This window comes from Neovison vison, chromosome 5 (assembly GCF_020171115.1).
Source record: "Neovison vison isolate M4711 chromosome 5, ASM_NN_V1, whole genome shotgun sequence".
Classification (NCBI taxonomy): Eukaryota; Metazoa; Chordata; class Mammalia; order Carnivora; family Mustelidae; genus Neogale; species Neogale vison.
Window position 1 is genome coordinate 56,577,689 of NC_058095.1, and position 26,683 is coordinate 56,604,371.

The 26,683-nt window shown below is 60.0% G+C and overlaps 4 protein-coding genes and 4 non-coding genes across 9 annotated transcripts; all 8 read left to right on the forward strand.

Annotated features, from left to right (window-relative positions):
• The first annotated feature begins 1,042 nt into the window (after positions 1 to 1,042).
• Positions 1,043 to 7,835, forward strand: LOC122906711 (tumor necrosis factor ligand superfamily member 12). 2 transcript variants are annotated; one of them, XM_044248990.1, is made up of 7 exons: positions 1,043 to 1,243; positions 1,406 to 1,456; positions 1,972 to 2,047; positions 2,699 to 2,752; positions 2,837 to 2,872; positions 6,795 to 6,919; positions 7,080 to 7,835. In XM_044248990.1, exons 1-7 carry the CDS (start codon positions 1,085 to 1,087, stop codon positions 7,329 to 7,331), a joined length of 753 nt encoding a protein of 250 aa, XP_044104925.1. In that variant the 5' UTR covers positions 1,043 to 1,084; the 3' UTR covers positions 7,332 to 7,835. The 2 variants fall into 2 exon arrangements, with proteins under 2 accessions (XP_044104925.1, XP_044104926.1); XM_044248991.1 differs by having other exon boundaries at positions 1,409 to 1,456.
• Positions 7,836 to 8,157: 322 nt separating this feature from the next.
• TNFSF13 (TNF superfamily member 13) lies at positions 8,158 to 11,052 on the forward strand. The gene is made up of 6 exons (XM_044248989.1): positions 8,158 to 9,270; positions 9,640 to 9,724; positions 9,854 to 9,901; positions 10,059 to 10,177; positions 10,396 to 10,534; positions 10,754 to 11,052. The coding sequence occupies exons 1-6, from the start codon at positions 9,013 to 9,015 to the stop codon at positions 10,861 to 10,863; spliced, it is 759 nt and encodes a 252-aa protein (XP_044104924.1). The 5' UTR covers positions 8,158 to 9,012; the 3' UTR covers positions 10,864 to 11,052.
• A 923-nt stretch (positions 11,053 to 11,975) lies between these two features.
• SENP3 (SUMO specific peptidase 3) lies at positions 11,976 to 19,798 on the forward strand. The gene is made up of 11 exons (XM_044248992.1): positions 11,976 to 12,193; positions 13,067 to 13,793; positions 14,551 to 14,790; positions 14,877 to 14,988; positions 15,509 to 15,656; positions 15,783 to 15,830; positions 16,393 to 16,470; positions 18,349 to 18,486; positions 18,646 to 18,729; positions 18,832 to 18,882; positions 19,267 to 19,798. Exons 2-11 carry the CDS (start codon positions 13,079 to 13,081, stop codon positions 19,375 to 19,377), a joined length of 1,725 nt encoding a protein of 574 aa, XP_044104927.1. The 5' UTR covers positions 11,976 to 12,193; positions 13,067 to 13,078; the 3' UTR covers positions 19,378 to 19,798.
• Positions 19,799 to 20,526: 728 nt separating this feature from the next.
• Positions 20,527 to 26,102, forward strand: EIF4A1 (eukaryotic translation initiation factor 4A1). The gene is made up of 11 exons (XM_044248993.1): positions 20,527 to 20,602; positions 21,875 to 21,923; positions 22,328 to 22,460; positions 22,898 to 23,037; positions 24,054 to 24,222; positions 24,492 to 24,601; positions 24,807 to 24,950; positions 25,029 to 25,166; positions 25,261 to 25,350; positions 25,602 to 25,681; positions 25,789 to 26,102. The coding sequence occupies exons 1-11, from the start codon at positions 20,580 to 20,582 to the stop codon at positions 25,931 to 25,933; spliced, it is 1,221 nt and encodes a 406-aa protein (XP_044104928.1). The 5' UTR covers positions 20,527 to 20,579; the 3' UTR covers positions 25,934 to 26,102.
• LOC122908141 lies at positions 22,495 to 22,628 on the forward strand. Its single transcript, XR_006384920.1, has one exon. It is a non-coding gene; the product is annotated as a small nucleolar RNA SNORA48 (small nucleolar RNA).
• Positions 23,361 to 23,505, forward strand: LOC122908142. The gene has a single exon (XR_006384921.1). It is a non-coding gene; the product is annotated as a small nucleolar RNA SNORA48 (small nucleolar RNA).
• On the forward strand, positions 24,270 to 24,401 carry LOC122908152. Its single transcript, XR_006384930.1, has one exon. It is a non-coding gene; the product is annotated as a small nucleolar RNA SNORD10 (small nucleolar RNA).
• Positions 25,392 to 25,533, forward strand: LOC122908118. Its single transcript, XR_006384897.1, has one exon. It is a non-coding gene; the product is annotated as a small nucleolar RNA SNORA67 (small nucleolar RNA).
• Positions 26,103 to 26,683: the final 581 nt, after the last annotated feature.

Below are 26,683 nucleotides of genomic sequence, written 5' to 3' on the forward strand. Positions count from 1 at the left end.
CTCATGAGAAAATATGGTCTGGAAAACTGCCCGAAATGACTAAGTGGGGAAGAGGGTGGTCTGAGTATGCCCAGTAAGGAAAATAAAGGTGTTGAGACCTTGAGGCCAGGGGGCGGGTGGGGGTGGGGTGGTCGGCGGATTCCAGAATACAAAGGAAACCACCCAGGCCAGACTGCGGGGAGAGGGTATGAGCCGCTCCAGAAACTTCCTCAGCCACAACCACGGCTTCCCCGGGGCTGATTACTACTCTCGCAACGGAGTGGTTTTCTGATACTCTTCACTGCAAATGTGCAGAAGTGAACGTTCCAGGCGAAATGCGTTTCTGAGGCTCTTACTGCTCACACAAGGGTTTTCATGGCAAAAGGGGTCCGGCTTTTGCAAGTCCTCGCACCGGGCCCCCGGGGCCCGCCGCGCGGGCCGGAGCCCTCTGCGTGGCGGAAGCGGCCCACGGGCTTCCAGAGCGGCGGCGGGGACCCCGCTCACCGGGGGCGGCCCAGAGGCGAGCTCTCGCCGGCGCAGAAGCCGGGGTTTTCATCAACTCCCAACCGATCCGCCGAAGGAGCGAGCACATGACCCGCGTGAATGATGTCCTCAGGCTCTTTTCCAGTTCCGTGCGCGGAAGTACCGTCCTCGGGGCCCCGAGAAAACCCAAACGGTCTTCGGCCCGAACCCGGCTGCCGGGTCATCCCGGGCCGGGGCCCGAGATCCACGGTCGGGCCAGGCCCCGTCGGAGGCGCGGGGGTCCCGCCGCCTCTCCCTCCTCCGCCCCCGGGGCTGGGTGGAGTCCCCGCGCGCGGCGCCCCCGCTCCCGCCGCCCGGCCGGCCCTGCGCGCCCGGGGCCCCTCCCGCCAACCCGGGCCCCGCGGGCCTCCTCCCGGGGTCGGCGCGGTGCGCGCGCTCGGCCGCCGGCGGCTCGGCGCCCCCGCCGCGCCCCGCTTCCCGCGCGCTCCCCGCCCGGGCGCGTCCGTCGCCCCTCCCCCTCGGCCGCCCGCCCCGCCCGCCGGCTCCCCGGCCCCCGCCCCCGCGGGTCCCGGGCCCCGGGGTGGGGGGGGGCGCGGCGAGGCAGGCACAGCCCCCCGCCCCCATGGCCGCCCGTCGGAGCCAGAGGCGGAGGGGGCGCCGGGGGGAGCCGGGCACCGCCCTGCTGGCGCCGCTTGCGCTGGGCCTGGGCCTGGCGCTGGCCTGCCTCGGCCTCCTGCTGGCCGCCGCCAGCCTGGGCAGCCGGGCACCGCCGCCCGCCCAGGTGAGGCCCCGCGGCGCAGCCCTCCCGCGGCCGGCCGGGAGCCGAGTCTGCGGCGCTGCGCGGCAGACCGGGCCGGGTGGGCGGAGGGCACGGGGCCAGGAAGATGGGTGGAGGGTGCGATGTCAGGTGGAGAGGGACGGGGTGACGCTGCCTCCTTCCCAGCAGGAGCCTTCCCAGGGGGAGCTGGTGGCGGAGGAGGACCCGGATCCGCCGGTGAGTGGCCGTGGGTGCCGGGCGCGCGCGGTGGGGCGTGGGGAGTGTGCGCGAGCCCGGGGCGCGGGATGTGCCCTCGCGGTGCCAGCTGCGTGTGTGCGGGGGTGTGCGCCGCCGTGCGGGCGTCGGGGACACGGGGAGAGGGGGAGGGTGCCGCCGCGTGAAAGGGGTTTGTGTCACCTGAGTCCGCAGTGTTTATTGGCTGGGGGCGAGGTATGGGATGGGGGGAGCCTGTCGCGGAGGAGGGATGCTGGCGATGCCTGAGGGGTGTGCGCCCACCGTGCACGCCGACGGGGTGTGGGCGCCGTAGGGTCTATGCTGGGTCTGTGTGCTGGGGCGCTGGGGGCGCGGGGTGAAGGCTGGGGCCTGACCCCAGGACCCGGCCTCCCCAAGACTCCCGTGCCTGCCGCTGGCTGGTGGTGCCTCTCCCAACGGGGGCCCCCTGTCGGCCTCGGTTTAGTCTCTTGGTGGCCTCCCGCAAGACCCGGGTTCAGTCCTGCCCTTAATGCCCCTAGGAACTGAATCCCCAGACAGAGGAAAGCCAGGATCCCGGGCCATTCCTGAAGAGGCTTGTTCGGCCTCGCAGAAGTGGTGAGCGCCTCTTTCTTCCACCTTTAGGAGTAATCCTAGTGGCCAGTGGCTTCTGCACTCACTGCTTTTGTTCACACTAACAGCCCCATGGAGTGGGTAGAGCCAACACCATTCTCCTTACTTACGGTGGGGATGGGGAAACTGAGGCACAGATGGGGTGTTGGTGGGGGCAGAGGTCAGAGTCCCGCAGCTGATGGTTCTCTCTGAAGCCCCTCACATCCCATGGACTGATTCTCACTTGACACCCTATGCTGGATATGAAGGAGGGGCTGGCCCAGGATTAGGAAGACCCCTAGGGTTCTGATGGAGACAAGGTGGGGGAGGTAGAGGCGGGGGTCCCAGGAAGCAAAGAGACTCGTGAATGGGATGACCAGGTGAGCCTGTGTCCAGGTTTGAGTGGGGCTGTCCTGGCTGCTGACGGTTATCTACTAATTGCAACCGTTTTGCTCTCAGAAACAACCCAGTTTGGGTGATAAACAATGCAGTCGGTCTCCTTATGGAGGGAGGTATGGCCTGAGGCTCTGAGGCCAGGAGACTGGACAAGAATAAGGATGCCGGGGCTCTGAGAGCAAGGCAGGGCTGGGGAGTGTCTCCGGAGCCCCCAGAGTCAGGGCGTGCTATATTCCGCATCTCTCCTCCCTTAATTCTCAGCACCTAAAGGCCGGAAAACGCGGGGTCGCAGAGCAGTGGCCGCGCACTATGAAGGTGGGTGATGGGTGAGATGTGCCCAGGGAGCTGGGGCAGTAGAGGGACGGGGCAGGTCTAACAGCACTTTCCCATGCCTTTCAGTTCACCCACGACCGGGACAGGACGGCGCACAGGCCGGTGAGACCCCATTCCCACCCCTGAGCTCTCCCCTGACCCCCACAGCATTGGCCTCCTGGCAGAGCCACCCCTCAGAACCTTTTGCTTCCTAGTGCCCTCCCTGCCTTCAGTCTGGGAGCCCCAGAAGCCAGTTCGAGAAAATCTGCAGGGCTTGCTTCTCTCAGCTCCCAGACCTGGTCTCTGCCTTGATCCAGGCAGGAGGACCCAGGGCTCCCCGCACCCAGCCACCAGCCCTCATGCTTGTGCAGGAAAGGCGTCTGATTCTTACCTCTTCTTCCCAGTCTCACGCCCCGCCGTGGATTCTGTGCTTCCTCACACTCTGACCATTTTTCTTAGAATGTTTCTACTGTGCTCCTTTTCCATCCCTGCCCCACCTCCCATCTCAGCACCGTGACCTCAGAACCTCAAACCCAGTCTCTAGCCCCTTCCCTGTCCCTTTGCTCTGTCCCCCACTGTGTTGTCGAGCTAAGGTTCTGCAAACTCATTGTCCTTATTCCATTGCTTCTCTGCCTGCCTGCATTATCTCCGTGGTCTGGTCTCAGCCCCTTTTCCCTGCACACACTGTGCCCTCACCTGGAATGTCCTTCCGTGGGACAGGCCATGAGGCAAGATGGGAGGCTGGCTTGGTCTAGGGCCCTGGCAGCCGAGACAGAGCCAAGTAGATGGATTCGGCATGTGGCTAGAAGGTTGGGCTCGCTTATGGGTTGGATGTGCAGGGGAAGGGAGGGAATCAAAAGTGACTTCTAGATTTTTAACTTGGGCATCCTTGGGCAAAATGATGCCATTTATGGAAGGAAGAAATAGGTTGGGAGGTTATGTGGATTAAGAATGGGATTTCACATCTCCTACTGAACAAATGGAGAAGTGATAATAAATGAGTGAGCTCCGTGGACAGACGGCTGGACAGAGTCAGCTGGCTGAGGCTGGGTCGGGACCCACGGCCATCCGGGTGCTGTTCAGACCTCCAGGGTTGGATGAGGCACTGGGGGGATGAAGGATCCCAAGAGTGAGGCCCTGGGGCTCCGAGGCATCCCGGAGCGGAGCAGAAGAGGAGAACCCAGCGGAGACGGCAAGAAAGCCTGGGAGGACAGTGTCCTGTGATCTGCGAGACGATGTGGTCTCACTAGCAAGGGTGTGGCTGTCTGCACCGAATGCTGCTGACGGGTCACATGATTTGACTGTGGGGGTTTGGTAACCTTAAAAGGCAGCTGGTGACCTTGGCCAAGCCTGTTTCAGTGGTGCAGTTAGGATAGAAGCCAGTGTGGTTGGGGTGAGGAGGGTGAGGAGGAATGGGAAAGAGGAATTGGAGACAGGAACAGCCCTTTCCAGAAGTTTCTCTGTGATGAGCGGAACAGTGGGCCAGTGGCTGGAGGGAGATGTGGATGGAGGAAAAATAGGGATCTTAGCTAACATTTACTGAATGTTCTTCATCTAGACCTCCCAACAGTCCTAAAAGGAAGATAGTCTGATCAGCTCCGTTTTAAAGACACAAGTTACTTAACCTGCCCAAGGCCATGACCATACTTGGTGGGTCCAGGATTTGAAGGTCCCTAAAATGTGTGTGGACCTGCCCATGCTTGGCGCAGGGGTGGGTAGGTGGGACCTGTACGTCAGTGTCCAGGAAGAAGGGAAGGGGTGAGTTCCAGAACGAAGGGAGAAATATAACACCCATCATCACGAGAGGGTCAGTGGAGAATGTGAGCACAGGTCCGTTTTGGGCTCTGATCAGGAGGAGGTGCGGGGGCCCTTGTCTGATGACTTCTGGATCCTTCAGAGAATGAGGAAGATGAGCAGAGGTGCGAGGAGAAGGGGTACAAAGTCCCTGCCTCCATGAGTGCTAGAGCAGGGTCAGAGGGCAAGTACAGGAAGGCTGCGGGGCAGTAAAGAATGTGCGTTTGGGGTCTGTGGTTGTGACACGGAGGGACACGGTGGTCCCAGGCACACCATGCCCTTCAGCCTCCACCAGCCTTTCCTTCAGCTGCTTCCACAGTGGGGAGTGTCCTCTCTCCTCTCCCCCTGCTCTGCATGCCCCAGGCCAGCCCTCCTGCCCTCCAGATGAGTTGAGTAACCCGGACATTCATTCCTCCGCTGCCTGAACACACACGTGCCAGGAACCTGCTGTTTTAAGGACGGGGCTCAGGGCCCGCAGGCAACACCACCCAGACCTCGTCTCAAACAGTGACCATCTGGGAGAGGAGACGAGCCTGTACATTTGGGAATTACAGTACACTGTGACAAGGACAATAAGGAGAGCAGCCAGAAATTCGCGGTGGCCTAGAGGAAGAAAACTTTATGGTGGAGTCAGGGCCTCCTTCCCCAAGAAGGGGGGGCCTCGAAGCACGAGTGTAAGGTGGACAAGGGCCCAAGGACCTTCGGGGAAGAGGGACCCACTGGTGCCAAAGCCCCGAGCTGGGGGAGAACAGGGAGCCAGGCCACAGAGTGAGTCTGGAAGTCATTCTGAGGTCAAGGCAGGCAGAGGCAGGCTGCCATCTGCGTTTTAGAAACCTCACTGTGCGGTCCTGTGTAGGAGCCAGCAAAAAGGCGCAGGGGGGAGTCCGCTGAGAAGGGAGGCTGAGAAGAATCCCGGCGGGAATGGCAGTGGCTGGGCCGGGGGAGGGAGACGGGGTCCCCCCCTGCCATGCAGGTGGCAGAACTTGTAGGAAGTCGAAATTGGGGACTCAGATGGGTGGGGATGAGGAAGGGCTGGGGAAGGCAGCTGCCCAGGAGAGCAGCAGTGGATCCCGAAAAAAGCCAGAGGCGTGGGCCCCGTCAGCCAACTCCCTCTGGCCTTCCACCAATGTTTGCGGGGCGCCCACTCAGAGGAGTCCTGGCACTGCGTGCCACGCCACAGTGGTAAATGAGACCATGGTCGGACCCCACACTTGCACCTGTGTAAATAACTCGGATGATTGCCGGTGTTGGGGACGGGTGTGAAGGAAACAGGGTGGCCAGGGGAAGACAGGAGAGGCAGGGCTGGGACTGGCCACTTCGAAGTGGGGGGCCAGGGAAGGAAGGGCTGTCGGCGGGTTGGGATCTTTGTATCTGCAGGGGTGGGAGGGCAGGAAGACAGCGGGAGTCCTGTGATAGACCAAGGGGGACCCGGGAAGCCACCTGAGCTCCTGGCCATTGTCTTGTTACTCCTCTTCTTGGCCATGACCTGAACTCTGGGTTGTTTCATTTTTCACTATGGTTTTATCAAGCTACACTTTACGTACAGTTCACCCGCTTCGAGGGTGCCATTCGGTGGTGTCTAGACTTTAGTTCACACAGCTACAGACATCAGCACGACAAGACACCCTGTGCCTGTTAGCCAACATCCCTGTTTCTCCCAGCACCGCCCCCCAGCTCCAAGAAACCACCGACCTACTTTGTCTTTAGGTATTCACCTGGAAATTTCCTAGGAATCTTACAATGTGTGGTCCTTTGGGGACTGGTGTCTTTCACTTAGCACAATGCTTTCGGTTTGCCCACCAGGGAGCGGTTTTCTTTTTTACGGCTGCATAATAACCTAGTGTGGGGCTGTCCCACCGTTTCCTTGTCTGTGCATCGCTCAGCGGACATTTGGGTACCATTTTTTTATATTTAATGCTCGTAATCCCAGCCCCGTCTGATTCGGGGACGGTATGTGGACATTCTTAAAAGAGGCGGACAGCAGAGGCACAAAATATCAAAGCCCCCAGCACTTCTCCTTCCATCTGGCTCTTGTCCCCGGACAGGGCGGGTGACACCTTGCTTCTCGCTGCCCTGGTCGCAGACAACGGTAAACGTAGCACGTCTTCACGCACTTGCTCGTGCACCACAGGCTCCCCAGCCTCGTGCCAGCTCTTCATCCCCTGGGTAAAGGGGGGCCCCCCGAGTCTTTGGTCCTCACCAGGTGCCTGGGGAGCGTGAGGAAGTCCTGATCTCTGATCACCCCCTGCAGGTGTGGACGGGACGGTGAGCGGCTGGGAGGAGGCCAGAATCAATAGCTCCAACCCGTTGCGCTATGACCGCCAGAGCGGGGAGTTCCTCGTGGTGCGGGCCGGGCTGTATTACCTGTACTGCCAGGTAAGCCCCACCCGAGGCTGCAGAGCCACGGGGACCAGGGCGGGGGGGGCAGAGGAGGTGGTTGGTCAGGGCCGGGGCCCCGTCCGGCTCCAGCGGGCTTGCAGGAAACCGAGCCTTGGCCAGCGGGGGCCTGGACTCTGCTGCCTGCGCCCGCCGGCAGGTGCACTTCGACGAGGGGAAGGCGGTCTACCTGAAGCTGGACTTGCTGGTGGATGACGCGCTGGCCTTGCGCTGCCTGGAGGAGTTCTCCGCTACTGCCGCCAGCTCCCTGGGGCCCCAGCTCCGCCTCTGCCAGGTGTCTGGGCTGCTGCCCCTGAGGCCCGGGTCCTCCTTGCGGATCCGCACCCTCCCCTGGGCCCATCTCAAGGCCGCCCCCTTCCTCACCTACTTTGGACTCTTCCAGGTGCATTGAGGGGCCCTGGTGGGGCCCCCACCGTGGCTCTCAGTGCCCCCCTCCACCGTACTCCCCACTCCGCTGCTCTGCCCCCCCTCCGCCCCCCCTACCTACCTGTCCTCTGCGGCCGCTTGGACTTGCTCATTTCCTTTCCGCCCCAGATAGAGAATCCCCTCCTCCTCTGACAGCCGCCCTCCCCCACCTCACTAGCTCCTGAACCCCTGGTCATTCAATACCCCCATGTATCTCCTGACTCCCTGCCCTGGCCACAGCCGCCCCTGGACACTGTCTACTCTACTCTGGGTGAGGATGGGTCCCCAACCCCCGCCCCCAACTTCAGGCACTAATCAAGGCTGGACAGGAGGGAGCCCGGGGACTAGGCCGGGAGTTCCCAAACACGAGGGCTGAGAGCAAGACAAGCTCCTTCCCTGATAATTCCCTGTGGATTTTTAAAAACAGATATTATTTTTATTATTATTGTGACAAAATGTGCATAAGTGGATATTAAAGACAATAAACCACGGTCTCTCTCTTCCTTGGGGCTTAGGGGGCATCTCTCAGGGTGGCGGAGGGCCCCAGGAAGGGGGTGCGGGCATCCCAGAGTGGGGTGCGGGACGGCTGGCGTGCTGGGGCAATGTATGGGCTCGGGAGTGGGGACCAGCCTGCTTCTGACCCCTGAGGCATGAGCAGAGAGTAGAAAGGCAAAGTGCCAGGAAAAAAATCAATGTCTGCCCAAGGTCCAGCAGAAGCTGCCTCATTTACCTAGGAGGCGGGCTTCCTCCTGTGGGTAATCCCTGGCTGGGAGGAGGGAGGAGCAGGGCCCTTCCTCTTGGCAGCCTTGGGACGTTAAGTGGGAGCTGGCACAAGCCCTGGCTGGGATGTGGGGTGGGAGCAGGCCCGAAAGGGAGCCCAGGGTCAGGAAGCGGGACGCTGAGGCCCGGGAACATGCGGACCCGGGCCCCTGGGTCCAGGAAAGGAATCTGACAGTGGTAGGGTGCTTGGGGCTGTCTCCCTCTTTCTCTGACCGGCCCCTTATGTAAGAGCTCTTCTCGGGAAACAGGAAGTTCTCCTTGCCAAGTTCAGCACAGGGAGTAGTGCCGGCCTCATTCCAGCACACCCGGCCTGGCCTTAACCCCAGAACTCAGCCAGTTTCTTGCTTCCGCGACCCTGGTTCTCCCTCCCATCTACCCCCCGCCCCTCCTTTTCCATCTCGTCATTCCCAGAGGTCTTGCCCCTGGCTGAGCTGGAGGGTCTTCGCCCCCTCACCCCGGACCCCAGAGGCTGCCCAGCTTGCCTCTCCATCCCTGCTCTTGGCACCATGGCCTGGAGCCAGCCACCCTTCCCTCCCCCACTGCTGGGGCCGTCCCAGGGTTCCTGAGCTCGGCCGCTCCTTCTGGGTGTCACTGGCAGTCCTGTCCTTCCTAGAGAGACTGGCACCAAGTTTCCCGAGGCTGGAGGAGGGTGTGTGTGTGTGTGTCCGTCTGGAGGGGGCGTCCTGAGACACCACGGGCCCCACAGCGGGGTTCCAGGAGCGCCAACAGTGCCCCTTACTGGCTCTCCTCCTCCTTTTTTTATTCTCAAGTTCCTTTTTATTTCTCCCTTGCGTAACACTCTTCTTCCCTTCTGTACCCCCACCCTCCCCACCACCTCCCGGCCACCCCACTCCCGAGGCTGCAGCCTCCGGCGGGGTCCCTGGCTCATGCCAGCCTCATCTCCTTCCTTGCTAGCCCCCAAAGGGCCCCCGGGAGACATGGCGGGCTCGGCCCGAGAGCCAGCACTCTCAGTCGCCCTCTGGTTGAGTTGGGGGGCAGCTCTGGGGGCCGTGGCTTGTGCTGTGGCTCTGCTGACCCAACAAACAGAGCTGCAAAGTCTAAGGAGAGAGGTGGCGCGGTTGCAGAGGGCCGGAGGGCCTTCCGAGAAGGAGGAGGGGCATCCGTGGCTGAGCCTCCGGGAGCAGGTGAGTGAGGGGAGGGGGGGGCGAGAAGAGGATGGGTGCCAGGGCCAACTTGGGGCCTCCTGGGTCTAGCTCTGCGGTCTGTAAAGTTTTGAGGAAGTGCAAGAGAGGGTCCCAGGTTTGGAGGTCAAGGCAGCAGCCATTCCAGGAAAGGAAATTGTTAAAGATTAATACTTCTTGTACCTACCAGATCCTGGAGGACAGCCAGCACCAAGAATCAGGTCGCTGGGGAAAAGTGCATGAGTGATGTGTGGCACTCCTGGGGCTTGGTTGGTGGGGAAGGGGGGAGAGCGTGGCAGGGGTGGCTGGGAGGAAAAGCTGTCACAAGACCCTTGCTTCTTAGCCTAATCCTGACCCTCTTTCCATGAGCAGAGCCCCAACGCCCTGGAAGCCTGGGAGAATGGGGAGAGATCCCGGAGGAAGAGAGCAGCGCTCATGCATAAGCATAAGCAGAAGAGTGAGGAGGCCTCCAGGGTGGGGTGCGGCAGGGGTGGGGGTGGGGATCAAGCCGCAGAGGGATCTGGAGCCAAGGTGAGAGGGGAAGGGACAGGTGGGCACCGCTTAGCTCTCCTCCTCCTCTCCCCAGAGAAGCACTCCGTTCTGCACCTGGTTCCCATCAACATCACCTCCAAGGGTGAGCACTAACTTTAAATAATGGCTTGGGGGCGGGGTGGGGGGGGAGGGCCAAGGTCAGGGAGCTTTGGGGCTGGCAGCCGGGCCCAAGAGAATTCGGAAGTGAAAAGTCTCTGAGAATGCCCAGACGTCCTGATGGCCACACTCCTCACCTCCAGAGGACTCTGATGTGACAGAGGTGATGTGGCAACCGGCCCTTAAGCGTGGGAGAGGTCTGGAGGCCCAAGGATATGTTGTGCGAGTCTGGGACGCTGGAGTTTATCTGCTGTACAGTCAGGTAATCCCACAGATACCCCAAGCCTTGTCTGGGGGCCGAGAGGTCTGTTCTCCCAGCGGGGTGGATGCCCTGGTACTGAACGCTCCCAACGCCGCTGTTCCTACCAAACTTAAGAGACCCCCCTTCCTTCCTTGGCTCCCTTGTCCGGGCTCCGGAGGCCTCCCAGCCCTGAGCCAGGCTTTCTCACTTCCTTCAGCTTCTCCTCCATTCCTGGTCAGGTCCTGTTCCATGATGTGACTTTCACCATGGGTCAGGTGGTGTCTCGGGAGGGCCAGGGAAGGCAGGAGACTCTCTTCCGATGTGTCCGAAGCATGCCCTCCAACCCGGACTGGGCCTACAACAGCTGCTACAGCGCAGGTGAGAGCCCCGTGGGCAGCGAGGGCGGGTGTGAGAACAGCAGGGTGTCTCTGACCCCTGGGGAGGGGCGGGGACAGGCGGAAGCCTGGACGGACAGGTGGATCTGGGGGAGGGATGCAGGCCAGGAAGCAGGAGGAAGGCCGAGCCGAGGAGAGAGGGGAGGCGGGGGAGAATCTGCGGACCGGGCTCCACGAGTGTGAATCCTCTCCCGTGTCTCAGGTGTCTTCCATCTGCACCACGGGGATGCTCTGAGTGTCACAATACCCCGGGGAAGGGCAAAGCTCAGCCTGTCTCCGCACGGAACCTTCCTGGGGCTTGTGAAACTGTGATTACGATACGGACGGTGGTTTTGAGCTCGGAAGATGACGGTGAGCGCGAACTGGAGACAGCCGAGAGGGAATAGGGGCAGCGGCCTCTTCTGGGTGTGACGGTCACCGATCTCCGCCCCCTCCTCTTCCTGTCCCACCCCCAACCCCGAGACTTTGATTCCGTGGCTATTAAAGAGATGTGATACCGTGCTTTTGTCCGCGGTGCAGCCCCACACTCCCGCGGGCAGGGGGCCGTGCCGGCCTCGGGCGGCCTCCCGCGGGGCCCGCTGGACCGCTTCCAGCACAGCACCCCCACCTAGCGGCCGCTCGGGAGAACCGGCCCGCACCGGCACGGTCCGCGGCGCCTCCCTCCGCTCACGGACTCGCGGTTCTCCGTGCCACACCCACTCTGTGCCACCCGCTGCCTCCTCGCTCAGCCGAGAGCCTCGCTCCCACTTCTCTCCCCAGCAACTGGGCCCCCGGTTCCCAGCACTATCTCGGGGGTGTATTTTGCGGCCGTCCGCAGGGGTACCCTTTGCGGCCACGTTACTTCTCGGGCGCCAGGTTCCGCCCTTCCTGCTCGCCCTCCGAGCTGGGACGGTGTCCGCGAAGCCTTGGGTAAACCGTGCGCCCCACACCGGCCCGCCTTCACTCCCCTGGGCTCTCCTTCCTGCTCCAGACCCGCTCACACTTCAATAAAAGAGAATATACGGCTTCCACCCCCCTTGCGCCCCTGCCTAGCCCCGGGATCTCCCCGCCTTCCCGGCTCGCTCCCCGGGACCCAGATTCCGCCGCCCCGGGATTCGGGCCCGCAGGCACTCAGCCGCGGGACACGCAGCGGCGGTGGGGTCCGGGCTGGGTGGGGGGACACGCAGGCGCAAACGCGAGAGAAGTGGGCTCGCCGCTTGCGGCCGGGAGCTACGGGCGTGCGCAGGCGCTGCGCCGCACGGGGCTCGGGGGCGGGGCCGATCCCGTGGCGTCCACGCTCTCGGGTAGGCGGGACTAGGCGCGTGCTGGCCGCGCCGGCGCTGTTCGCCGGGTGTGACGCACAAATCGTGCGCCGCCAGCGCCGGTGGGCCTGGGGCTCGCGGGAGGGGAAGGAGGAGAAGGAGGAGGAGGAGGAGGGGGAGGCGGTAGAGGTGGAGGCTGAAGCAGAGCAGGAGGCGGCCGCGGCGGGGCGGCTCGGCGGCGCGGCGCGCGGCCCAGGAGCGTTGGAATCCTGAATTGAGAGGGCTGCGCCTGAAGACAGCAGGAGTGGCGGGGCCGCCACCGTCGCCGAAGAGATGAGCCGGGAAGCTTGAGGCCGGAGACGCCCGCCCTCGGGCCCGTCCGCCCGGCTTCCCCGCTCCCGGTGAGGACGCCCCCTACCCTTCCCCCAGCTCTGCCGCGGCCTCTCCCAATTCGGGACCTCATTCCCACCTAACGAGGGCCCAGGAGGTCCTCGAAGGGGCTTCTTAAGGCCCTCGGGCGCCGAACTGTCCTGAGCTTGGAGGACCAAACCGGCGTGGGACGCATTCTGGCCCCCGGGAACGGAGCCGGAGAGGGGGCTGGGCCAACCAGCTCACGCGGCTCAGTTCTGTCCCGGCACCCTGATTCGGCCGCCTAAGCACTGATTGGGTTCTCTTTCAGTTTCCTTGAACATTCTTCCGTTTTCGTTAGATTTTACTCCTGAGCCATAGCCCTGGGATCCCCATTCCCTCCTGAGACCTCCTGATTCGACCTGAGCATGCCCATCCCCTCCCCGCCCCAGCCCCCCATTCATTCCGAGGTGGTAGAGAACTCTGTTCCCACTCCAGACCACGGTTTCCTTGTGGAAGTTGTGTCCTCCTCGGTTGTCTCTGTATCACCTCAGGGTTCTCGGGCTGAGCCATGCCCCTCTTAGGTGCTCAATTAGGATACTCTTGGTGGTCTTAAGTAGAGAAGAGTCTGGAAATACTAGGTTTAAGCTGGGGATCTCAGAAATAAGCTTCCGGACGCTTGCTGGTTAGCCATAGTCTCTTTGCTTCTGTCTGGCTGGGGGACGGATGATGACACGGACTCTAACCGGCCCCTTGTGGACCGTGTTAACGGAACAGAACGGCGGCAGTCTGTAGGAGTTTAGCGGTTTTTTCCTCTCTCCTTAGATTGTTCGCATCTGATTCCAATGATGGCGCGCTGAGGAAGAGAGGCAAGATCTTGGGGTTCAGGGTGTTTGGATCCTGACACTCTGACCATTGTTTTACAGGGCTACTGGAAGATGAAAGAGACTATACAAGGGACCGGGTCTTGGGGGCCTGAGCCTCCTGGACCTGGCATAGCCCCAGCTTACTCAAGTCCCAGGCGGGAGCGTGTGCGTTGGCCCCCACCCCCCAAACCCCGACTCAAATCAGGTGGAGGGTTTGGGCCAGATCCTGGGTCAGGGACCACAGCGCCAGCCAGACGCCTCCCTGTCCCTCGGCCCTCTTTTGATGCCTCAGCTAGTGAAGAGGAGGAAGAAGAAGAGGAGGATGAGGATGAAGATGAGGAAGAGGAAGTGGCAGCTTGGAGGCTGCCCCCCAGATGGGGTCAGCTGGGAGCTTCCCAGCGGCCTCGTCCTCCCCGCCCTACTCATCGAAAAACCTGCTCCCAGCGCCGCCGCCGAGCCATGAGAGCCTTCCGGATGCTGCTGTACTCGAAAAGCACCTCGCTAACATTCCACTGGAAGTTTTGGCGGCGCCACCGGGGCCGGCGGCGGAGCCTCGCACACCCCAAGAACCATCTTTCACCCCAGGAAGGGGGTGCGACACCGCAGGTGCCATCCCCCTGCTGTCGTTTTGACTCCCCACGGGGGCCACCTCCACCCCGGCTGGGTCTGCTAGGTGCTCTCATGGCTGAGGATGGGGTGAGAGGGTCTCCACCGATGTCCTCTGGGCCCCCAGTGGAGGAAGATGGATTACGGTGGACTCCAAAGTCTCCTCTGGACCCTGACTCTGGTAAGGTGGGAGTGGGTGGAGGGAGGGGCTGGGGAGGATCCGGAGCCTCTTGTGGTGGCGACACTTGGGCCTAAAGCTAGTGGGACGGCAGAGTGAGGGGTGTCCAGAAGAGCTGTGAAATGTCTTAAGCTCCACTCTGAGCAGTAACCAAGTCCGGGGAGATAGTCGAGGCTGGGATACAGAGTCCCCGAGTGGGTGTTCTGTGTAGGGATGAGAAAGGTAGGACGTGCGGTTCACAAAAGTCAAGACAGCCTTACACGCTTGAAATCCCTCTTCATTTGCCCTTTCAGAATAAAGCGGCATATCCGTTTGCGAAGGGTACCACTCTCCCGGTGGTGGCGTGGGATTTCTCTGAGTAGTGGAAAGAAACTCAGAATGTTTCTTTCGGGGACGGGACTCTCAACCACACAATTTCCGGCTGTGTTTTTACGAATCGCTGGAGTATTTATCGAATCTGTGCAGGCATCCTACTAGGCACCAGGTCCATAGTGGTGGTAAATATCTCCGAAGTTTAGATCTCGCTGAATCTTAGTCATCTTGCTTCCGCCCTGCGAGTAGTACATCTTCTTTTCTGTTCCTTTACAGCCTCAGACGTGCTCCTTTCATGCTTGAGATTCCACTCCTTAGAGTTTGTACTTGTCGGTCCCATTTTAGTTCATTTTTATCTTAATGGCCTGGGTGCATCATTTGACCTTAACCCATTGTTCTTTGATCCAAGCGGCCTTCTCATCCCCACCCTGTTTCCCCTGTCCTGCAGGCCTCCTCTCCTGTACTCTTCCCAATGGCTTTGGGGGACCCCCCGGGCCAGAAGGGGAGCGGGGTCTGGCACCCCCTGATGCCAGCATCCTCATCAGCAATGTGTGCAGCATCGGGGACCATGTGGCCCAGGAGCTATTTCAGGGCTCAGATCTGGGCACCGCAGAAGAGGCAGAGCGGCCCGGGGAGAAAGCCGGCCAGCACAGCCCCCTGCGGGAGGAGCATGTGACCTGCGTGCAGAGTAAGGGACCCTAGAGGGCCCAGTCTATTTGTCCCAACCAGCTCCTAAATCGGAGGCCTCACCTTCTCCTCTTTCCCTCCGCTCAGGCATCTTGGATGAATTCCTTCAAACTTATGGCAGCCTCATCCCCCTCAGCACGGACGAGGTAGTAGAGAAATTAGAGGACATTTTCCAGCAGGAGTTCTCTACACCTTCCAGGTGAGCCAGAAAAGCGGTGCTCTCAGAGGAGGGCTGGGACCTGAGGGTAGGAGAGAATGCTGCCGCCTTTTCTCCCATAGGGATGTGCTTGGGGAGAAGGAGGAACGTAGGACTGAAGGGGGCAGTCTGAGGGCAGAGTGCCAAGCCCCTGTAAACTGACTGCTTTGGGGCAGGTCTTTACCTGAGGCCCTGAAATACTGTGTATACCTGATAGTACTGTGTCTCTTTCTGCGGAATGGGCCTTTAGCAGGTCCTCAAAAGGACACAGGACCCAAGAAAAGGTTTAGTTTTTGATTGTTTGAAGTAGGCTCTGTGCTCGGTGTGGAGCCCGATGTGGGGCTTGAACTCAGGACCCGGAGAACAAGGTCTAAGCTGAGATCAAGAGTCAGACGCTCAACCCACTGGGCCTTGCAGGCGCCCCAGAAAGGATTAGCGTAGGTTGTTGTTCTGGGCAGTAGAAAGGACTTCCATTTGCCCCAGCGCCCTGTCTCTTGTGTGACTCCACTCTTGGCCACCTCAGGAAGGGCCTGGTGCTGCAGCTGATCCAGTCGTACCAGCGGATGCCAGGCAACGCCATGGTGAGGGGCTTCCGGGTGGCCTACAAGCGGCACGTGCTGACCATGGATGACCTGGGCACCTTATATGGACAGAACTGGCTCAACGACCAGGTGAGGAGCCGTGGGGACACGGGCCCCAAAGGGGATTTGGGGAGCAGGGTGTCTGGGGCCCTCTGGGGGGAGCCCTGTACCCATGCTGCACCCTGCATGGCATGCTGCCTCTGGTCTTCTCCCCAGGTGATGAACATGTACGGAGACCTGGTCATGGACACGGTCCCGGAGAAGGTAGGCCTCGCCTGCCCCAGAAGAACGGCTGCGGTTCTAAGCAGCCTTTTCAGTCCCTTTTACTGCTTTACCCGTGAAGACGATCTTTGTTTTTGGGGAGAGGTGGTAGAAGGCAGTGTGTTAAATTCAAATCTGTTTTTTGGTTTTTTTTTTTAAAGATTTATTTGAGAGAGAGAGAGAGAGAGAGAGTGTGTGGTGGTAGGGGAGGGGAAGAGAGTGTGGAGCCCAGCGAGGGGGTCGCTCTCTTGACCCCCCGAGGTCATGCCCAAGCTGAGACCAAGAGTTGGAAGCTTGAGCAACTGGGCCATTGAGGCGCCCCTCAAATCTTTAACCTTGATCCTGAACTTGCCTATTCTTCTCCCCAGCGGGAGGTGGTTTTTCCCTGGGGCTATATGCTAAGATAAGGCTGAAAAGGATTTTTTGAAGCCCAGTGGACGGGAGTGGAGGTGGTTGAAACTGGCCCTTGGAGCCTTAGTGAAGTGGAGCCGCGTGGGCAAAGGAGACCGGGCAGGAGGGCCCGAGCTCTTCCAGCTCCAGCCGCTCTCTTGTATCCCTGGCACAGGTGCATTTCTTCAACAGTTTCTTCTACGATAAGCTCCGTACCAAGGGTTACGATGGAGTGAAAAGGTGGACCAAAAACGTGAGTTACCACTTCATACCCACGTGTGTAAACCCTTGCCTAGAGAGGAATAGGGTTCTGTTTTCTAGAAAACAGAACCCTATTCCTCAAGTCTGTTCACTCAGTCTTTCGAATTCAAACAGTCTTGTCGCCGGTAGGCCGTGTGGGGAAGTACTGATGAAGGCACAAGGATTCAGTGTTAAATAAGGACAATTTCTTGCCTTTATGGAGTAGGAGTAAATAAGCAGGTAAAATTTCAGCTGGTGCTGGGTGCTGTGATTAACGTACAAGGGTAATGCAGTAGCACAGGAGGTGGGTCCTTAAGATGGGGAGGTCTGGGAAGGCCTCTCTGCTGAGACTCGGGTGATGAGGGGCACGCCGTGTGCAGAGCTGGGGAAAAGCAGTCCAGGCAGAGGAGCAGCAAGTACACGGGACTGAGCGCGAGAAGGGGCATTGGAGGCACGGGGGGGGGGGTTTCCTGTGTGGTTGGAGCATAGTGACTGGAGGGAATAGGGGAAGACATTCGGTCAGAGTTGATCGCATGAGGATGGGGGAGCGGATCTTAATTTATGTGCCTCAAGAAGCCACTGAAAAATTTTAAGGAGGCCGGGAAATCCCTCACGTTTTGAACTCCCGTTTCATGAAGATTAGAAGCGGGCAAGAGGAGAAGCGGACAGACTAGGAGGGGAGTATGGAAGTTCAGATGGGACACGTGGGCCAGAAGGCCAAGGGCAGAGGTAGAAGTAGCTTTCTGTAGGACAGGTTTTGCAGTTAGAGCTGATAGTACTTGCTGACGGGTTGGACATGGGAATGAAGAAAAGCTAGGAATCAGTGAGGCCCTGGTTGGTAGTAGAAGTTACTGGGGAAAAGAACAGGGAGCGCGTTTGGTGAGGGGGGTAGAAGAGTTCCTTTCTCTCCTCCAGTTACTTTCCCTGCCCTGCGGTTCGAAGGCCAGGAAATCTCTACAGGGAGGTGGTAGTACCCACTGGCTCCAGTATTCTTTAGTCCCCAGGTTCAGGGGCTTACAACTCCGTGAGCTGGCAGCCTGCTTCTCCCAGTAGAGATGGGGTGATGCCCAGCGTGAAGAACTTGGCCTTCTGCATTCTTGTGCTTGAATCCCACCTGGGTCCTTTTTCCCATGACCTACAGCAAGTTGCCTTCCTCTGCTGAGGTGCATTTACCTCGTTGTTGGGTTGATTGTTAACAACCCCCGCGGAGGATTGTGTGTTAACGGGCCGACCCTCTGGTGCAGTTGTTAGTGTATTGTGGGTGTTAACTGACTGAACCCTCATGACACACAGAGGAGGTACGTGCCATTATTTTTAGCCTCTTTCGCATTGGAGAACAGAGGTGTAGTGAGTTACTGCGTAGCTTGCCCATGGTCACAAGCTAGTGAATGGGGAGCTGGGTGTAAGCCCTGGCGTCTGGCTCCAGAATCCTGAGCCTGGGTTAATAGCTGCTCAGCCCTAGTATCTTTGAAGATTTTATTTGACAGAGAGATCACAAGTAGGCAGAGAGGAGGAAGCAGGCTCCCCACCCGGCAGAGAGCCCGATGCGGGGCTTGATCCCAGGACCCTGAGATCACGACCTGAGGCAAAGGCAGAGGCTTCATCCACTGAGCCACCCAGGCGCCCCAACCCTGCTACCTTTAACGTGTGGAAAGTACCTGGCCATCCTGGGCTCTCCAGTGTGTTTACTGATAGGACCTCCTTCAACCTGCCTTCTTCCTCCCTCCAGAATCCACATATGCTGAGCCCTGCCTTAGAGTGGAGGCACCGGGCCTTGTGCTCGGCCACTTGGCTGTTTGCCTGCGCCTCCACTCCTCTCTAGGACCCTCGTGGCAATAGGCAGGACTTCCGTGCTGTCTGACCTGACCTCCGGCACTGCCCCCCAACTTAGGTGGACATCTTCAATAAGGAGCTCCTGCTAATCCCCATCCACCTGGAGGTGCACTGGTCCCTCATCTCTGTTGACGTGAGGCGGCGCACCATCACGTATTTCGACTCGCAGCGCACCCTAAACCGCCGCTGCCCTAAGGTTTGAGAGGGAAGGGGTACAGATGGGAAGAACGTGGGGAGGAGATCCAGTGGCAAGGCATTCCGGGCAGAAGGGCGGGCTTGGGGCCTGGGACTGCCATACCCTAGGTTCAGTTGGGAAACATAGGGCATCACTTCCTCTTTTTTTCTGTCTCTGCAGCATATTGCCAAGTATCTACAGGCAGAGGCAGTGAAGAAAGACCGGCTGGATTTCCACCAGGGCTGGAAAGGTTATTTCAAAATGGTAAGTGTCTGGGGGGGGGCGCGTGGTACGGGATCATGAGAGAGGTGTGATAGGAAACAGAGTTGAAGCCACACACCTAGGAGTCTTCTTTTTATTCTCTAGAATGTGGCCAGGCAGAATAATGACAGTGACTGCGGTGCCTTTGTGTTACAGGTAAGTAGGCAGCAGCTGGTTGACAGTTGGGGAAGGAGGTGGGGAGGCCCTCTGGCCCCCGCAATCTGGCTCATAGGCACTTGAGGAGCAGGGACTAACCTCGTGTGTTAGAATGCAGAGATGCAGACATTGTTGGTGTTCTCATGGCTTCCCATCCCACGTTGGGACTAGGTTTCTTGGTCCTTGCTCTCTGGCTCATGTAGTTGTCTTCCAGCTTCCAGTGCTCGAACAGGCTTAGAGTCAGGCTTCTCTTGTCTGTGATACGTGGAAGTTCTTGGATAGGCCCACTGAGCTGGATCTGGCTCCGGGAAGCACGGAGCCCAGGTCCTGGCTTGGAGGGCTGCTCAACGGGCGGTTCTCACGGCCTGCTTTGTTAACACCCAGTACTGCAAGCACCTGGCCCTGTCTCAGCCATTCAGCTTCACCCAGCAGGACATGCCCAAACTTCGCCGGCAGATCTACAAGGAGCTGTGTCACTGCAAACTCACTGTGTGAGCGTCGTATCCCAGGCCTCAAGCCCATTGGTCAATGGGCATGGGGACGTGGGGGACCCTTCCTTCCCGAGAAACTCCAGTTCCTCTCTTGCCTCTCCCCCTCCCAGTTCCCTATGGTTTTTCATATTTAAATGTTTTAATTGATTTCTGTATTTTTTTTTCTTTGAGAGAATACTTGTTGATTTTTGATGTTCAGGGGGTGGCCATGGAACAGCCTCTTCTCCCTCTGCTAGGGAGGAGTTTGGCCTTGTGGCCTGGGTGGGGCGGTCATCCCCCTTCCCGTGTGCAGGGGCGGGGGCAGGAACATCTGTGCTGGGGTGGTGGGCGGGCAAAGGGAGTGTGCCTGCCAGATATTCAAACTTTGTTTTATACGTATATATAAACGCCACGGTCCTGCTCTGCTCAATAAAGGATCCTTTGGAGATGCGTCGTGCTGGTCTTCCTTCTGGCAGGCTCGGGTTTAGCAGGCTCTGTTAACCACCGCTCGGGGGTGCTGAGACTCTCGCGGGCCTGCCTTCCGTCGCGGGCTCGGGCAGAGACGAAGCCCCCCGGCGGGGAGGCCGGGGCTGCAGGGGGCCGCGCGAGAGCTCAGGGATGGGGGAGCTTCGCGGCAGCACCTCCAGGCGCGCGGGGGCTACCCCTCCCGGCCCGGGGCCGGCAGCGCGCCTCCGGTTTCCACCGTCCCCCGCATACTCGCAGCGGTTTGGGGCGGGGTCCGGGCTACCTTTGCGGCAGGAGACGACAAACTAAACCGTGGGTCCGGCGCGCATCGGCAGCGGAGGCGAAGGGAAGCGGCTGTCTCGGGAGCCCGGAAGTCCCTGGAGGCTGAAGCCTCGCCCCTCGCGCGCGATAGGGCCGGCCAGGCCACATGACCTGGGCGCGCTCGCCTCCGCACGTGTAGGGGCGCTGGGCCCCAAGATGGCTGCCAGGCCTCGAGGCCTGACTCCCGTATGTCACTTCCGTACCGGCGAGAAAGGCGGGCCCTGCAGCCAATGGGGCTGCGGGGCGGGGCCTCGCCTGGATAGGCGTTCAGGTTGTCCAATGGTGGTGGTGTGCCGGAGAGCCTGCGAACTAACGTCACGCCGAGTCGCGGAGCGCCGGCAGGCGGGGCCGAGGCGGCCAAGCCAATGCGATGGCTGGGGCGGGGTCGGGCGCTCTATAAGTTGTCGATAGGCGGGCACTCCGCCCTAGTTTCTAAGGATCATGTCTGCGAGTCAGGATTCCCGGTAAGAAACCCTTTTGCAAAAGGTTGGGGCTGCTTGCCCTGCCGCTCCCTTCCGAGGGCCCCGTGGGGTGGGGGGTGGGGGTCAGCCGAGCCCCACCGCCCTGGACCTCCAAACCCCCACCCCCCGCCCGGGGTTACGCGGGACAGCCACGCCGGGAGGCCCGGTCCCGGGGGTCGAGGGGGCAGGGCCGGGGCCTGGCCGGCGAGCGGGGACGGCCCGGGGAGCGAGAACCGCCGGGAGGCCGATCCCCCCACCCCACCCCCGCGACGCGGCACTGCGCCCGAGCGCCAGGCGGGGTCGCGACCCGGCGTGGGGGACGGCGGCGGCCGCCGCCAGCGCGCGTGGCCTGGGCTGGCGGGTTCGGACGCCTCTCCGGCGGAGGGAGGGCTCGCGCGCGCTCGGGGTTCCGGGGGCCTCCGACGGGACCACTCGCCGGAGCGAGGGGCGCCCGGGTGCTCCGAGCCGGGCGCTCGGTCGCGCGGAGAGCCGGGGCGGGGCGGAGGAAGCCGGCCGTTCAGTGTGCTGGTTTTCTTGACGGCCAGGACCGAGCCTGACCCCGAGGAGCGGCCGCGTGAGGCACCGGGAGCCTACCCGGCGCCGGGCGGGCGGGTCCATTTTGCCGCACAAGCCGGGCAATTGGCAAACTGCGGATGGGCAGGTCCACTTTCCTTCGGGGGTGAGCGGCCTGAGGTATGGGAGGGCGACGCCATTTCGCGACGGGGGCGGGCGGGCTGTGGATTGTTTGTGGCGGGGGGAGACGCCACCGGGTGGTCGAGGGAGCGAGCACATGGCGGCCCGAGGGGCTCCCCTCCCCCAGCCCGCTTGGCTTCTGAGTGTTGTGCAATCTCCCCCTTCGCTAGCTCGGCTGGGGCTCATTGTGCGCGAGGCCGCCACCGCCCGCGGCCTCCCACATCCGGGCACCGCGAGGGGGGGAGCCGGGCTGGAGGGGGTGGGGGAGGGCGCGGGCGGAGTGACGTGGGGGGAAGGGGATGTCCTCCCCTTGCAGCCGGGAGGTGAGGGGCGGGACTTCCGGCGCGCCGGGGCCGCCGCGGGGGAGGCGCACGCGCTCGGGCTCTGAGCGACCCGGCCCGGGACACGTGGGCCCGGGAGCGCGGACCTCCTCCTGGCCCCGGGAGTGCGGCTGCGTTCTGACTCGGTGAAGGAAGGGCTGTGTCCCCGGGGAGTTGGTGGAGGCCGACGGCGTGGTGCTGGCCAGCCGGCCGCGGGGAGGGTTTCTCAGCGTCTCAGTGGGCTTCTGCTTTCCGCCAACAGATCCAGAGACAATGGCCCCGATGGGATGGAGCCCGAAGGCGTCATCGAGGTGAGCTTGGGACTCCTGCGCCGATGTCCCTGTTTCTGGGAAAGACGATCTCCACCAGTGTCCCATGGTCTCCGGAGCGCGGTTGTCTCTTTCCCTAGTCGATCTGCCCCAACTCCGCCCCAGTCCTGATTCCTTTCCGGAGATTCGTTCTAAGTATCTGCGTCCCGGAGCGCGGATAGCAGTCCGTTCGGTCTAAGTCCTGTCTTTTGTACGGTCTGCTCGCTGGTTTACTAGCGGCCTGGTGTCGTCCGGTGATTTCCTGGGCCTTGAGTCTGGGACCCACCTGGCCTCCCTGGTGGGCGGAGAGGCGGGGGCTGTGGCGCTCTCAGTGAGGACGAGGTCTGCTCCTCCGCGCTAAAACACAGCGTGGTCTCTCCTACCACTGGAAACACTCTGTCCCACAGAGCAACTGGAATGAGATCGTTGACAGCTTTGACGACATGAACCTCTCCGAGTCCCTTCTCCGTGGCATCTACGCCTATGGTTTTGAGAAGCCTTCTGCCATCCAGCAGCGAGCCATTCTTCCTTGTATCAAGGGTGAGTGCGCTTGGCCCCAGCACAGGTTCTGGACTGTCCCTGACCTGGGTAGAGCAGCACCTGGTTGGTGGTGCTTGTTTCATATCAGTCAGGGACAGAGCAACTCCTTGTTCATCCCAGCTCGGCTTTTGGTCTGTGCCATGTCTGGTTCATGCCCTGGACACACGGATTGCCGGTGTGATCTCAGTAAGGTGGTGGTTTAGGCAGCTCGTGATTGTTCATATTTGTGTTTCTAGGCCGGCTCAGTGCAGTACAGAGGGAGTGATCTGGTCTAGTTCACGCTGTTGCACGTGGGCACTGCACAGCGCCAGGGTGAAGTCTGAAGCACTTCACGCTCGCCCCGCAGCTCTGTGGGGTGCTCGCTGATGGGGCAGAGACCTGAATGGGCTGATCCTGAGAGGTACGCACTCATTTCCGATTTCTGCTGCTCTGTTTAGGTTACGATGTGATCGCTCAAGCCCAATCTGGGACTGGGAAAACAGCCACTTTCGCCATATCGATTCTGCAACAGATTGAATTAGATCTAAAGGCCACACAGGCCTTGGTCCTGGCGCCCACTAGAGAGCTGGCTCAGCAGGTGAGCATGTCACTTCTTCTCTCTTCTCCTGAGGGGCTGCTTTGGGAATGATCAGCATCATCAGAAAATGGGGAGAGGTGTGCTCCCCGCGGATCACTGCTCATTAGAAGTGAAGCACAGTCTCGGGGGGATGGCTGAAGGGGCCAGTGCGTGAGGTGAGGAAGTAAGCCAGGGCTCCGGGATATCTAGAGCCTCTCAGGGTTAATTATAAGCTCTCTCTTGCCCAAACACAATAAGCATTATTTTTTCCACCCATTTCCTGAGTCAAACGAAAAGGTGGAGCCTGGCTGGCCAGGCAGGTTTGGTGGCTGTTTGATGAACAGAGCCTCTGGCGATGGGCAGAGAGACACCTTGGCAGTGGTGGTGTGCTCCTATCAGCTGGGGGCAGAGTGGACGCACAGCCCTTTGTTGATCCTAGCTTGATGCCTGGGGCGGTGACCAGAGCTGTTTCATGCCTGGGGCACATAAAACCCCTGTGGTAGACTGTTTCCCCAGCTCTTGGAGGAGAGAGGGTCAGAAACCGTGATCTCTTCAGTAGGAAAGTTGGGTGGAGAAGTCAGGGTGATTCTATGCTGACTGAATAAAGGTATGGTACTGCAAGCTAGGGAGAGTTCTAGAAGAACTCCAAAAAGACTTTATTGTGTGTGCAGAAGACACTTTCTAGAGACTGCACGTGCCCCCAGCACAGGTTGTGTGGCCAGAGTTCGCTAGGACGCAGGTGGATGTCCTGTTCCTAAGACTGGTAGCTACGAGACCTGACGAAATGGGTCCTTGGTGGCTTAGGAAGGGGGTTACTGTGAACCCTTGTGTTCATAGGAGCCAGACGCAGCTCATACTCTGAGCCTGCTGCTTAACGCACAGCGTGATCTTAAATGAAGCGTCTACCCGTTCCTTGTCTGAGCAGTGAGTTTAACGGCACCCTGTCTGAGTTGGAGAGCAAGCGGTATATCCCAACCATCTCCGTTGCGGCCTGGCTCTGGTGCGGCTCACATACGGGCACTTGTCTCTGGGTCTAGATACAGAAGGTAGTCATGGCGCTGGGAGACTACATGGGCGCCTCCTGCCACGCCTGCATTGGGGGGACCAACGTGCGTGCCGAGGTCCAGAAGCTGCAGATGGAGGCGCCGCACATCATCGTGGGCACCCCGGGCCGGGTGTTTGACATGTTGAACCGCAGATACCTGTGTGAGTCCTGTTCCCCCTCCGCAGACCCCCCTGCGCTGGGCTGCGCTGCTCTGTGATGAGCCCATGCGTGTCATCTGAGCCCGCTTCCTGTCCTGAGCCTGGGGGAGTGTTTTGCTCCTTGGGGCTGCCAGCTGGCTGAGCGGGTCGCGGGCGGAGGATCAACCTTGTCTTCTGAGAGCAGAGCTCTTGTCCTTTTCCTGTTCCTCATCGGGAAATTGAAGTCTCCTGTCGTTTCCTTATTCTGGTTTGCTGGTGTTTTCTTTCCGTAGCTCCCAAGTACATCAAGATGTTCGTACTGGACGAAGCCGATGAGATGCTGAGCCGCGGCTTCAAGGACCAGATCTATGACATATTCCAGAAGCTCAACAGCAACACCCAGGTGAGCGGCAGCTGTCCAAACTCCTGCCGCAGAGGCAAGGCTGCCTTTGCGTGACGTGTGATTGGGGTGACAGCAGGGGTGCCATCGAGAACTCTGGCGTCTCCCCTTTAGCCGTCCTGGGCACTGGCTTCCTTGCAGGTGGTTCGCGGGAAGGGGGGCAAGCATCGTGAAGGCCCCCCATCCCGACGCTGCTGTTTTGTGTTAGGTGGTTTTGCTGTCTGCCACAATGCCTTCCGACGTGCTCGAGGTGACCAAGAAGTTCATGAGGGACCCCATCCGGATCCTGGTCAAGAAGGAGGAGCTGACCCTGGAGGGCATCCGCCAGTTCTACATCAATGTGGAGCGAGAGGTGGGGCCCGGCGCAGGAGGCGGGCCGGCGCGGTGCGGTTGGGTATAGCCCCTGACTGGTCTCCCCTCCCCCTCCCAGGAGTGGAAGCTGGACACGCTGTGTGACTTGTATGAGACCCTGACCATCACGCAGGCGGTCATATTCATCAACACCCGGAGGAAGGTGGACTGGCTCACCGAGAAGATGCACGCTCGGGACTTCACTGTGTCCGCCATGGTGCGTGCCCCTGGTGTGTCCGCGCCTTACAGCTAGCTGCTCCCCTGCGCCCGCGGGCCTGTGACACGCGTCCTCCCCTCTGTTTCTGCTCTAGCATGGAGACATGGACCAAAAGGAACGAGATGTTATCATGAGGGAGTTCCGCTCGGGCTCCAGCAGAGTGCTGATCACCACTGACCTGCTGGTGAGTGGGGGTGGCCGCTGGGCAGGGAGGAAGAAGGGAAAGTCCAAGCTGATTCCCTCTCCAGGGGGCCCGCTCGTGCCCCTCTTACGGAAAGTAGCAACTTGGAAGATGATCTGGCATGCCTAAGGCTGCTCAGGGACCGGGCACGTCTGTTCCTTTGCCTGCCTTTGGCCGCCTACACTCATTCCCATCCCTCTGGCCTGATTGTGTCCCCTCGCGCTCGTGCTCACCCGTCCTCTCCCCTGACTTAGGCCAGAGGCATCGATGTGCAGCAGGTTTCCTTAGTCATCAACTATGACCTTCCCACCAACAGGGAAAACTACATCCACAGGTAAGCGTAGATTTGGAGTGTTCCCACAGATTGCCCTGAGCTAAAGTTCTTTCCTCCTCCCTTTCTGTTGTCCTCCCTCACACTGAGATGTCCTTGTTTCCCACCAGAATCGGTCGTGGGGGACGATTTGGCCGTAAGGGTGTGGCTATTAACATGGTGACAGAAGAAGACAAGAGGACTCTCCGAGACATCGAGACATTCTACAACACTTCCATTGAGGAGATGCCCCTTAATGTCGCTGACCTCATCTGAGGGGCTGTCCTGCTACTTAGGCCCCCCAGGGTTCAGTCTGGGGGGCTGAAGAGTAGTAGGAGGGGGGAGGGAAGGGAGCCAAGGGATGGACATCTTGTCATTTTTTTTTTCTTCTTTTTTTTTTCTTTGAATAAATGTCACTTTTTGAGGCAAAAGAAGGAACCGTGAACATTTTAGACCCCCTTTTCTTTGGGGCAGGCTCTTGCTCCAGGCGCCGTCTCTTCTCCCAAAAACACTAATCTGTCCGTAACCTAGTCAACCTCCAAACCCCAGAGGCTCTCCCCCACCCCAGCTGAATGCCTCTGAGGATCCAAGGGGCCACAGTGTCACTCAGCCTCATTTGCTGGACCAAATCTGGAGAATCCCTGAGTTCACTGAGCCAGGGGATTGTCCCCAGGTGGGGGGAGCAGGGGAGGAAAAATGGTAGCCATTTTTACATTGTTTTGTATAGTATTTATTGATTCAGGAAACAAAACACAAAATTCTGAATAAAATGACTTGCAAACTGCCTGTTTGGGCTTCTCATTTCTTGCCTCCCCTTCCTTCCCACCTGTTACTGGTGCATCTCTGGCTGTGCCCCCCACCTCCCAGCTAGTAGTCATTACCATTCCAAATTATCCTCGGATTGCCTTTTTTCCCCCACCTCCCTTCTGATCAGAAAGTGGACCCATTCACTGGATGGGACCCTGCTCTGTAACGGGCTGGACGCCAGGCGCCAGCAGCATCATAAGCACCTCACGTGTCTCCGCC

Coding starts and splice junctions, on each gene's coding strand:
- TNFSF13 (XM_044248989.1), top strand. CDS start 9,013: ATGCCAGCCTCATCTCCTTCCTTGCTAGCCCCCAAAGGGCCCCCGGGA. Junction 9,271..9,639: donor GGCTGAGCCTCCGGGAGCAG/GTGAGTGAGGGG, acceptor TTCCATGAGCAG/AGCCCCAACGCCCTGGAAGC. Junction 9,725..9,853: donor GCATAAGCATAAGCAGAAGA/GTGAGGAGGCCT, acceptor TCCTCTCCCCAG/AGAAGCACTCCGTTCTGCAC.
- LOC122906711 (XM_044248990.1), top strand. CDS start 1,085: ATGGCCGCCCGTCGGAGCCAGAGGCGGAGGGGGCGCCGGGGGGAGCCG. Junction 1,244..1,405: donor GGGCACCGCCGCCCGCCCAG/GTGAGGCCCCGC, acceptor CCTCCTTCCCAG/CAGGAGCCTTCCCAGGGGGA. Junction 2,753..2,836: donor AGTGGCCGCGCACTATGAAG/GTGGGTGATGGG, acceptor CATGCCTTTCAG/TTCACCCACGACCGGGACAG.
- SENP3 (XM_044248992.1), top strand. CDS start 13,079: ATGAAAGAGACTATACAAGGGACCGGGTCTTGGGGGCCTGAGCCTCCT. Junction 15,831..16,392: donor TGGACACGGTCCCGGAGAAG/GTAGGCCTCGCC, acceptor TCCCTGGCACAG/GTGCATTTCTTCAACAGTTT. Junction 18,883..19,266: donor GCGGTGCCTTTGTGTTACAG/GTAAGTAGGCAG, acceptor GTTAACACCCAG/TACTGCAAGCACCTGGCCCT.
- EIF4A1 (XM_044248993.1), top strand. CDS start 20,580: ATGTCTGCGAGTCAGGATTCCCG. Junction 23,038..24,053: donor CTAGAGAGCTGGCTCAGCAG/GTGAGCATGTCA, acceptor CTCTGGGTCTAG/ATACAGAAGGTAGTCATGGC. Junction 25,682..25,788: donor AGGGAAAACTACATCCACAG/GTAAGCGTAGAT, acceptor GTTTCCCACCAG/AATCGGTCGTGGGGGACGAT.